The 9,548-nt window shown below is 50.9% G+C and overlaps 6 protein-coding genes across 10 annotated transcripts; 3 read left to right on the top strand and 3 right to left on the bottom strand.

Moving 5' to 3' along the window:
- Nucleotides 1-558: 558 nt before the first annotated feature.
- Nucleotides 559-954, top strand: PPTG_23439 (hypothetical protein; the record flags this gene model as incomplete). Its single annotated transcript, XM_008910603.1, has 1 exon — nt 559-954. The coding sequence occupies one exon, from the start codon at nt 559-561 to the stop codon at nt 952-954; it is 396 nt and encodes a 131-aa protein (XP_008908851.1).
- Nucleotides 955-1,731: 777 nt separating this feature from the next.
- PPTG_13174 (hypothetical protein) lies at nt 1,732-3,112 on the top strand. The gene has a single exon (XM_008910604.1). The coding sequence runs from the start codon at nt 1,749-1,751 to the stop codon at nt 2,979-2,981; it is 1,233 nt and encodes a 410-aa protein (XP_008908852.1). The 5' UTR covers nt 1,732-1,748; the 3' UTR covers nt 2,982-3,112.
- On the bottom strand, nt 3,018-3,948 carry PPTG_13175 (hypothetical protein). The gene has a single exon (XM_008910605.1). It carries the CDS (start codon nt 3,928-3,930, stop codon nt 3,124-3,126), a length of 807 nt encoding a protein of 268 aa, XP_008908853.1. The 5' UTR covers nt 3,931-3,948; the 3' UTR covers nt 3,018-3,123.
- A 61-nt stretch (nt 3,949-4,009) lies between these two features.
- PPTG_13176 lies at nt 4,010-6,013 on the top strand. 2 transcript variants are annotated; one of them, XM_008910606.1, is made up of 2 exons: nt 4,010-4,375; nt 4,443-6,013. In XM_008910606.1, exons 1-2 carry the CDS (start codon nt 4,020-4,022, stop codon nt 5,806-5,808), a joined length of 1,722 nt encoding a protein of 573 aa, XP_008908854.1. In that variant the 5' UTR covers nt 4,010-4,019; the 3' UTR covers nt 5,809-6,013. The 2 variants fall into 2 exon arrangements, with proteins under 2 accessions (XP_008908854.1, XP_008908855.1); XM_008910607.1 differs by having other exon boundaries at nt 4,013-6,013.
- Nucleotides 6,014-6,222: 209 nt separating this feature from the next.
- On the bottom strand, nt 6,223-7,399 carry PPTG_13177 (hypothetical protein; the record flags this gene model as incomplete). Its single annotated transcript, XM_008910608.1, has 4 exons — nt 6,223-6,314; nt 6,479-6,666; nt 6,907-7,001; nt 7,244-7,399. 4 exons carry the CDS (start codon nt 7,397-7,399, stop codon nt 6,223-6,225), a joined length of 531 nt encoding a protein of 176 aa, XP_008908856.1.
- Nucleotides 7,400-7,677: 278 nt separating this feature from the next.
- Nucleotides 7,678-9,548, bottom strand: PPTG_13178 (hypothetical protein). Of its 4 annotated transcripts, XM_008910612.1 has the most exons (5): nt 9,273-9,548; nt 8,955-9,203; nt 8,729-8,882; nt 8,585-8,664; nt 7,678-8,519 (listed from the first exon to the last, which is right to left on the bottom strand). In XM_008910612.1, exons 1-5 carry the CDS (start codon nt 9,508-9,510, stop codon nt 7,876-7,878), a joined length of 1,365 nt encoding a protein of 454 aa, XP_008908860.1. In that variant the 5' UTR covers nt 9,511-9,548; the 3' UTR covers nt 7,678-7,875. The 4 variants fall into 4 exon arrangements, with proteins under 4 accessions (XP_008908860.1, XP_008908858.1, XP_008908859.1 ...); XM_008910610.1 differs by having other exon boundaries at nt 8,729-9,203; XM_008910611.1 differs by having other exon boundaries at nt 8,955-9,548.

Genomic DNA, 9,548 nt, shown 5'->3' on the forward strand with positions numbered 1-9,548 from the left:
GAATCTAGGTAGATATGCAATGATTGGCTCCTAGAGCCCCTGGTACCATGTACCAGGTATCTCAAGAGTGACTGGGCACTCTTCATGTAACTTGGGTACACTTGGGGTATTGTACCCCGTTACAATGTGCTTGCCGAACTCGTCCGTCTTACAAATCTCATCGAAGTTTGCGACCGTCGAGCTTTTCCAGCGGTCAACAAGGCTATTTCCTCCGCAAAACCATCGTCCACTAATGGTCTCTTTGGCTTCCATGTACGTTGGTAGTTCTTACCACTTTTGCGATGGCAGACAAACCAGGGGACACTGTGCTCAAGTCCGAGGTCGTCTGTCGATCAATAATACGTGCAATATGCCATACTTGTTTGGTGATGCATAAGACCCAGCAACCGTGACACGCATATATGCGAAAAACAACTCGTTTTCATCCCCAGCTGCTTGGTCTGTAGTGGCAAGTGCCTGGTCTGTGTCACCAGGTACTTGATCCTTGGCACTAGCAGACTGGTCTGTGACTACTGGTGCCTGGTCTATGTCACCAGGTATTTTGTGATCTTTGACACTATGAGCCTGATGAATTGCACTAGCTCGATCGCCGAGGGTGTCTCTATCGAATGCGCTGGTGATCCTACAGTCTGCACGAAAGCAACAGTCCGACTGCTGAAGGATGTATCCATGTCACTACATTCCCCCGGTTCAGTGTCACCACACTCCGGAGATGCTGGCGCGCAGGCCCGATCAACTGGCTGCGCGCTTGGTGCTGCTAATCCTGCGGCTCTGCTCGCGCTAGACCTTGCTCCATTGATCCCCGCTGCTCCTCCGGTACTCTCTGAGCCCTGGGCTCCAGGCCGGGCTGCAGTCCTCGCCTGCTTCCTGGCTTGCTTCTTTGCTCTGATTTTGGCAGCTGGGGCGGGCTTTCGCGCGTGCTCCCCCCTCCCTTCGTGGGATGGCCTGCCTTAGTTGGTGGTTCGCGACGCGTCTTCCAAATCCGGGCCATGGCCTTCGTCGTCGTCCTCTTTCCACAAACAGCACAGCTGATAGGAAAAGCCGAATCGGCAAACCAACGATCCTTTGAACGGATTTCTAGTCACTGTCAGATCATCCATCACACTAGAACGGATTCCAGGCACTTTAATCTCTAATTCACTCACTTCCTCTTTTGACACTTTCAACACGAGCCTACTTTCTTCACTACGCTTCCTGTTAACCTCGCCATGCATCACAAGCAATGATCAGGTATTATAGTAATAGCTATGATGCGAGAACAAAAATACGCTGGAGTCTCGCAGTTGGCCACAGAATTGCGGTACGCGGTGCGCCACCCTAAACTCGATAACTTCCTTGCGAGTTTATTCTCCTATTATAAAGAGAAGGGTGTCACTGTCACGGAGGTAATTAGACTGAAGGCAGAACGCTTCTCCGTGATCCTAAGCTCGAGTGACGTCCAAAGTGGCCAAAAGGATAGGCTTCATCGGTTCATTCGAAGCAAACATGGCAGCAATAATGCTCTTGTGTAGTTGTGGCTGTTCCTATAGTTAAGCACCCCATAATAGGAATATTTGACTTCAAATATTTCATTTTACAACTGAGGGGTGAGAGGGAATAATATTTTGGGTTTGTAAGCAACTGGTCATCGAAAGCCATCTAATTATTGCTGTTGAGGGAGTTTTCCAAGCCTTGGGATTACTACCGAAAGGATCATCTGTATTTCGCTGAAATTTATTTCTGAAATAATGTGTTAACTTGTCGAAACCATGGCTATCACGATCGATGATGCCTCCACCACAGACACCTCTCCACTGCAGCCCTTCAGCCACAATGCCGCCATGCGTCCGCTGCACCGCTTCACGGCATCCAAGGAGTTCTCCTCGGCCTCTCCATCCTGCAGCAATAACTTTACGAAAGGCGTCAAGGTCTCGCCCGACGGTCTCTGCCTACTCACCAACAGTGACGATCACGTCCTGCGTCTCTTTGAAATGAGCAACGCGTCCGATAGCACAAGCCTATTGCAGGCCAAAGAGGGTGGCACAGTGTACGACTACGAATGGTATCCATTCATGTCATCAGCGGACCCAAACTCGTGCATTTTCGTTAGCACCAGTCGAGACCAACCAGTGCATTTATGGGACGCCTACACAGGCGAGCTCCGAGCTTCCTATCGAGCTTTCGATCATATGGACGAGCTGGCGAGCGCTCAGAGTCTGGCGTTCAATTCCACAGGCACTAAGCTCTTCGCGGGCTTCGATCGGATGATCCGATTCTTCGATCTCTCACAGCCCAGTAGGGACTTCAGGGCGAGACCACTGAGCAAGACTCGACGCTCGCGTAAAGGCCAACGAGGACTGATCAGTACGCTACACTTTAATCCAGACCACTCTAAAATTTATGCTGCTGGATCGTACGCGGGCACTACGTGTGTGTACACGGAAGATGAAGGAGAAGAGCTACTGGCACTGCGCGACCATGACGGTCGTGGGATCTCCCAGGTAAAATTTTCTCCGTGTGGGAGGTTCCTGTTTACGGCTGCTCGACGTGATGCACGCATTCACTGCTGGGATATCCGTGCTACGAACGAGATCCTTCACACGTTTAACCGTGTGGCTGACACGAACCTGCGAATTGAGTTTGACCTGCACTGTGGCGGCAGGTATCTAGCTACGGGTAGTCGAACGGGTCGCGTGATGTTGTATGATGTGCTGACTGGTGCTCTGCTGGACGAAAGCATTCGCTTGCCTGACTGTGCCAATGGAGTATCATTCTTCCCAGACCCGACTAGAGCGATGCTTGCGGTTTCCAGTGGTCAGAGGCATTATGATCTGCCTGAAGACATGCAGGATGAGGATGAGGCCGTTGCCGACGGAATTGACGTAGATATGAAGACGGCAGTGAACTCACAGGTGCGCAACGTGCTGCAGGTTTATGACTTCCAGATGCCTCAAGGCCAAGCAGTTAAGGGCACTGCGTCCGAAGCTCATAAACAAGCATAGCACAAAGCTGATCGATCATCTTGATGCGCTAATTACGGGGAAGTTAAATAAAATCATCGTCGGCTCACATTGTTCAGTTGAGACGCACAAATTTTTACCTCGCCTAGCGATTTCTGCGTTTAATATTATGGCGCTAGAATTTCTATCGTGTGCGACTCATCCCTCCAAAGCTCTTCTCCTCTCGCTTTTCTCTTTCCAGGCCTTGTCGTTCCCTATCGCGTCTAGGCTGCGGTGCTGATGGCTCCAGTCTGCCTCTCCAACCCGTCGTACTCGGCTGTGGGGCTCCACCTTCCTCCTCCTTTAGTGCTGCCTCCCTCTCTTCTTTGAGTCTCTGCTCCTGCCTCCTCTTTTGCACTTGTTCAAATATTTTCTGCTGCTTTTTCTCGATCTTCTTCAGTTTTTTAGCAGCTTTCTTTGCCTTCTTCTCCTCTCGCTTCCTCTTTTTCTTCTCCTTATGCGACTCCTCGGGAGCTGCAAACACGTCCACACCCTTGTGGAGATCGAAGTCCGAAGCCAGCTCTTTGCCCTCGTACGCGTGGCCAGGTAGGCCACGCTGTTTCCTATCACCCTCATCTTCCGAGTCACTGTCCTCCTGCAGCTCCTTGGGCAGTTTGTACTTCAGCACATGGTCTACACGCAGCACGCGGTCCAATAACTTGAAGCCGTTTAAATTGTCAACCGCCAGGATGGTGCTGCGTTGATCCTCAAACTTAATGAAGGCGAAACCTTTGGACTTGCCTGTCTTGCCGTCGCGCACCAAGTGAATGTCTTCAATCTCGCCGAATTGACTCAGCACGCACAGCACGTCGCCCTCCGACAGCTCGAAGGGCAGGCCTCCGACGAAGACCCACGCAGACTCGCTGTACTTCTGGTGCCATGAACCCGAAAGAGGCACGTTCAGCTCCAGCTCGCGCTCATTTAGCCGCTGGATCTCGGCCACCACGTTCATTGTTGTCGAAAAATGGCAATATTTCGAATCGAAATTTTCGATCATAGTGCAATTATTCAAGTTTATTGTCTAATTTTAAGTTGGGCCAGATGGAGCTGGAGGTGAAGGAGGATGCGTCTGCTGGGACGCTGTGTGGCTCTAGTGCTGGCGATGTAGCAGCGGATGTAGATGGACCCATGTGTCGTGGGGATACTAAACTATTCCCTGACAATGCGGTAGCGTCTGAATCCGCTCAGCGGACGCAGCAAGCCACGACAAAGGTGGTGTTTCTTACGGTCAACGACATCTACGAGCTGTTTCCAGATGCTAACGGCGTCGGTGGACTGGCTGAGCTTGCTACCATGTTGAAAGATATTAAGAAAAGGATCGCACGTGATGCACACGTAATAATCACGCTGAATGGCGATTTTCTGTGGCGCTCAGAGTTGGATCGCAAGGACAAAGGGTGCGTCACAAGCTTCGACGTACTCTCTAAGGAGGCTAACCTCTCTATTGCCGTCGTTTTCTTGCAGAGCTTTTATGATGGAGGTGGTGAACAGTATTGGCATCGAGTATGCGGTGGTAGGGAACCACGAATTCGACTTTGGGGCGGAGCATTTGCGTGACCTCCTCGCTGGCGCCAAGTTCACGTGCTTCGGATCGAACGTCCGATCTACTAGCAATGGGAAGTTGTATCCGGGTCTGGTAGATACATATATTGTGCCTTTGAGCAACGGACTTCGACTTGGAATGTTTGGTGTGGTGACGACGGTCACTGGGAAGGACCCATTTGCTGGTCCGAGCGTCGTCTTCGACGATGAGCGACCCCATGCGCAGCGGTGTGTCGAACATCTTAAGGCTCAAGGAGCCAGTGTTATTGTGGCACTCACACATTTCAAGGTAGCAGATGACGTACGGCTTGCGATGCAGGTGCCGGGTATTAACCTCATTCTCGGAGGCCACGACCACTTCCCAGTGACGTGTGCTGCCGGTGTCGACACGCTCATCCACAAGTCGGGGATGGATGCGCTATGGCTGGGTGCTGTGGAGATGACCTTGACCACACCGACGGCGCCACACGGTCTAGATCAAGCCACAGATGTTCAAGTGGGTTTTCAATGGCAAATGTTGCTGAACCGGGGATATGACGCTGATCCAGCATGCCTGGCAACGATAAACAAGTATATCAGTGATGTACGGCAAGAAGAACTGGCACAAGGGAAGCTTGAACCGCTAGGAACGGCTCTAACAGCCTTGGATGGACGACGTGTCACGTGTCGCACACAGGAAAGCAACATGGGAAACCTCGTGGCAGACGCACTGCGTGAAGGACTGAGTGCAGACGTCGGGCTATTGAACGCTGGATACATTAAAGGTGACAAGTTGAATGACCCAGGCCTTGTTATCACGCGGAAATGGCTGGAGAAATATTTACCGCTGATGAAGCCTACTGTTGTCGTCGAATTATCCCTGCGACAGCTCAAGGATGCACTAACCTACTGGTTGCGTCGATATCCTGCTATGAGCTCGTCGCAGCCTCACTTTTCCGGTATTCGTATAACCTACGAAGCTAAGAACCCAAATATTTTGTCGATTCGCTTATGCAAGGAGAAATATGAAGTTGGTGATGATGCCGAAGACACGAGTGGTGAACTTGGTGAGGGCCAAGAGGAGGCAGAGATGGATCGCTTGGTTACCGTCGGAATGCCTTTGGTTAGTAACTTAGACGGCTGGCATTTTTTCAAGAGAGCTCGTCAACTGCGATCGGGGTCACTGGTGCGAGACCTGGTGGAAAAGTTTGTTAGACAACGGGTTGAGGTCAACTATCCTCCGAAAGAAGGCCGGCTTATTGTCATCGAACCAGTACGACAGAGATCTCCTAAAGCATCAGCGTTGTGACTTATAATCCTGTGTGTGATAGAGTTAGAAAAATTGTTACAGCTTAACGCCTTAACTAGCCTCGATTTCACTAGCAGGCCCGCAATAAATGGAAGCAGCTACTGTTTCATGCTGATCCATGCCTGCACTATATAGCTGTGCAGATGTTGGGTTTGATATGGCCTTCAGAGTTTAACGCTCGTGTATTTCTTGCAAGGCAATCCAATACACGCTCACCTTCGAATTGGAGGAGCACTATTGTCTATAAGTACTGCACGCTGAGGCATTTAAGGAGCAACTTCATGCTCGCTCCACGAGGGTGCAGGCGTTGGTGTTTGATCGAATCACCTGGCAAACTATTGTCACCGTCACCGACTGACCAATTTTGCACTTCCATCAACATCAGTGACACCTCCTCATGACGAAAGACCGGGTTCAGTAGATCGGCCCTCGGCGCAAGGAAAAGTACCCGCGGCCCGACGTCCTAACAAATACCATAGCGTTTTCTCGTTTGGCGCCAACCTCAGCTGTATAAAACGTGTGAACTCCACTTGCCACCCCTCCCAACCACATAACCAATTCCGAAATTGTTTAAGCTTGCCCTCATTCGCAGGACACATTTCTGAAATGTTCACTTTCATCTGTGCAGCTCCTAGCGTTTGCAAGAAAACAGTCACAGGGACAAACTGACCTGTGAACTCGCACCATGGGATCTCTTTATCGCCCATCACACATTTGTCCATCGCAAGAAGCAGCACAATGCGAACAACCACCTCCTCAATCCGACCTATAGCCAGTGCTTCGTTCAACACCAACTTCTCGAACTGAGGTAGGATGAACGCTTTTAATGCATCGATGAGACCGTACCAAACTTTAATCCTAGTATCGGGTCCGACGCATAAGTCCCTCCTTCTCGTAGTTTACATATGACAGAACTGCCATGAAGTTTCCGATGACTCGAGACGCCAGCACTGACGTCGAACGCGGACACAGAGCATGGAAGCTGCACCAAACATGGTTTCTACCGTGTAGTGTCCTGATCCAAAGGGAAGTCCCATTAGCAGCTTGTTTGTTGCAAGGTTTACCACGTCGGTTCGCGTTCTGGGTACGAGTCCATACATTCCAACTAGGTCCTTAAGTATGCTTTGCCACAGTGGGCGACCCAGTTTCACAATCGATTCAAACCCCAACTCTAGAATTTCGAGCACAGCTGTCTAGTATCAGACATTCTGGTCTCTTTTAACAACAGTGTTGTCATCTAGCAAGTTTTCGTCCAGCTTGTTTTCATCGCCAACATCTTTACTACATTGCAACATTGCCACAGTATGTCCATCGTGTGAGTGAGAACAAAAGGCGGAAACGAAGTCAACTTAACGCCGGTTGAACCACAAGATTGATCCGGCGGCGAGATCTTTGGGCTGGTATCCATCTGCACCCCGAAAATCCCCCCTCTCACTCCGCCGATAGTGTTGTTTGCCGAAACGAGAGCTCGCTGCAGCATATGGAAATGGTTTACTCTGCCTTCAAGCAGACTTCTCGATTCGTCAATCACCACCACGACCAGCTTGTCAGTCGTAGTGTCCAATACTTTGGCTTCCTCTTTAGCCACCATTCGCAACTTTGTCGTCGCTGATTCATCGGCTGTCGTATCTCGATCCACTGCTTTTGCACAATTTTTCCAGTGCTTTATCGCATAGTAATAAATCACTACCAGTTGATCAGCAATATCCGCCACAGAAGACTTATCATGGAAATTTTATGGAATTCTCAAGTAGCTGACAACCTAGCACTCTTTTCAACGAGGGAGCCAACGCCTTCCTTGCGTAATCTCTGCGGCGGCGATCCATGCTTGAGACAACCCCAAGTTTTCCGCCGCCGAAACCCCAAGGACCCCGCCGGGGTCGGGAAAATTGGGCCGGGGTTTTTTTCGGGTCTAAATATCCAATCAGAATATTTTCATTAGACTGCAGATTGAGGTACATTTATCTGCAACATGTGTGATATCCAAATCTGTTCTAGGCATTCACGCTCGAAAGAGTAACTTTTGTAGCTTTATCGCTCTGGGAATAAAACTGTATCCGATGACTATCATGCTGACACCTTCTCCAGCCTGTCTGATAGCATTTTCACAAAGCGGTGATCCTTGCCATGGGTGATCCGCAAGATACGCTGCGCCTCGGTCAGATATTCCAACGACTTCTGCTTGCTCTCCTCTGCTCCTGTTCCTGCCTGTGCCTGTTGGCCGTACAGATCGCCCAGGGTAAACAAATGAAGCCCCGTCATCGGATGGTTGGAATTGTAGACACGGCGATAGAACTCCAGCATGCGTTCTCCGTATCCAATGGCTTCCTCCACACTTCCACGCTCCATCTCGGCACTAAAAAGCGTCGCTAGCGTCTGCAACCGTGCAATACTGTCATGATGGAGGATAATACTCTGCTGTTCGGCCAGCTTCTGCAATGCATCAATGCATTGCTGTTGTTGCTTGGCTAGGTCCGTCTCGCTGGCAACAGCACTCGTGGCATCGCTGACTTCCTTGAGTACCTGCTCCACCTCTTGTCGGCGCTCATCAGTCCACTGTTCTTGTGGGACGCCATCGATATCAGCATCGAGAAAAGCATCCAAGCTTCCAGGCTCCTGAAGAGGCCGCGAGCAGCGCGGACACCTGCAAGTAAAATGATACTTGCGTTGCAGTCGCTGTTGCCTCTCGCGGCGTGGCAGCCCAATGTCGACTGTAACAAGGTCAATAAACTGGGTTAGTTCAGCCAAAGTCTCCACATATTGGTACCGAACGTACCGTAAGTTTGTGTAATCTCCTCGCCAGACTTGATGGGCCTCATCGCTCGGAACTCCATGTCGAGAGTTTTAGGAACGAACCTAGGGAATTCAACGTTAGGGTATCGGTTCTGTAATACCACCAACTAGCACTTAGCATACGTACGTGACAGCACAGTTCGGATCGCAGCTGTGGTTAATCATTGCACCGAGTGGAAAGCAGCCTGCCCCCAGCTCCAACAGCAGCTCGTCGCAAATGGAGAAGTTGTTGTTGCGGAAGCGACTCAGCATGCGCACCATCTCGTCCATCGAGAACGACTCTGCAGCAACAACGCCCACGTAAGACACAGTTGCAAGAAGCCACATGCCTTCTTCTTCCTCGTTCTCCTTACCATCCACTAAGTTGATTTTCTGTGCCAGCGCCGCCAGAAGAAGGAGCTCCTGGTCGTCCATGTCCTCCTCGTACCACACGAGCTCTGAAGGCAGCAGTCCCTCGCCACTTTCGCGTCTCAAGACACGTCCCAATAGTAGCACGTCTGCCACCTGGTCGCTACGCAGTCCGAGCTGTGCCAGTTGTGCCAGACTCTTGCACTCCTTGCGATGGTCCGGCACCCAGTCGGCTTGCTGGCACGCCTTCGAACCTACACAACAATCAATCAGCACAAATACCCAGTGGAAAAAGTGTGTTCGGTTATCTACCGCTGACTTACAGTAGAAGGCCGTGTTGCAGCGGCCACAGCGGCTGAGCCGAACACCCGTGGCAAAGCACTTGTGGCAATGAGAGCTCCAGAGCTCGGGTAGCAGCACGGCAGCACTAACGGAGGCACGAAGAGCTAGATCACCCGCATCCAAGTCACTCTGCGTCTCGACACGTCGGCCACGGTCCCCCGACACGTCCGAGGACGCGTCAACAGCGCGGTCGCTCACGATGCGCATCTTGGTGGCCATGGTTGGCGTTTAGAAATGGATACATGTACTACGATCTT

The sequence above is a fragment of the Phytophthora parasitica genome, assembly GCF_000247585.1.
Source record: "Phytophthora parasitica INRA-310 unplaced genomic scaffold supercont2.38, whole genome shotgun sequence".
Classification (NCBI taxonomy): domain Eukaryota; phylum Oomycota; class Peronosporomycetes; order Peronosporales; family Peronosporaceae; genus Phytophthora; species Phytophthora nicotianae.

Coding starts and splice junctions, on each gene's coding strand:
- PPTG_13175 (XM_008910605.1), bottom strand. CDS start 3,930: ATGAACGTGGTGGCCGAGATCCAGCGGCTAAATGAGCGCGAGCTGGAG.
- PPTG_13174 (XM_008910604.1), top strand. CDS start 1,749: ATGGCTATCACGATCGATGATGCCTCCACCACAGACACCTCTCCACTG.
- PPTG_13178 (XM_008910609.1), bottom strand. CDS start 9,510: ATGGCCACCAAGATGCGCATCGTGAGCGACCGCGCTGTTGACGCGTCC. Junction 8,665..8,728: donor GATCCGAACTGTGCTGTCAC/GTACGTATGCTA, acceptor TGAATTCCCTAG/GTTCGTTCCTAAAACTCTCG. Junction 8,520..8,584: donor GGAGATTACACAAACTTACG/GTACGTTCGGTA, acceptor ACCTTGTTACAG/TCGACATTGGGCTGCCACGC.
- PPTG_13176 (XM_008910606.1), top strand. CDS start 4,020: ATGGAGCTGGAGGTGAAGGAGGATGCGTCTGCTGGGACGCTGTGTGGC. Junction 4,376..4,442: donor TTGGATCGCAAGGACAAAGG/GTGCGTCACAAG, acceptor GTTTTCTTGCAG/AGCTTTTATGATGGAGGTGG.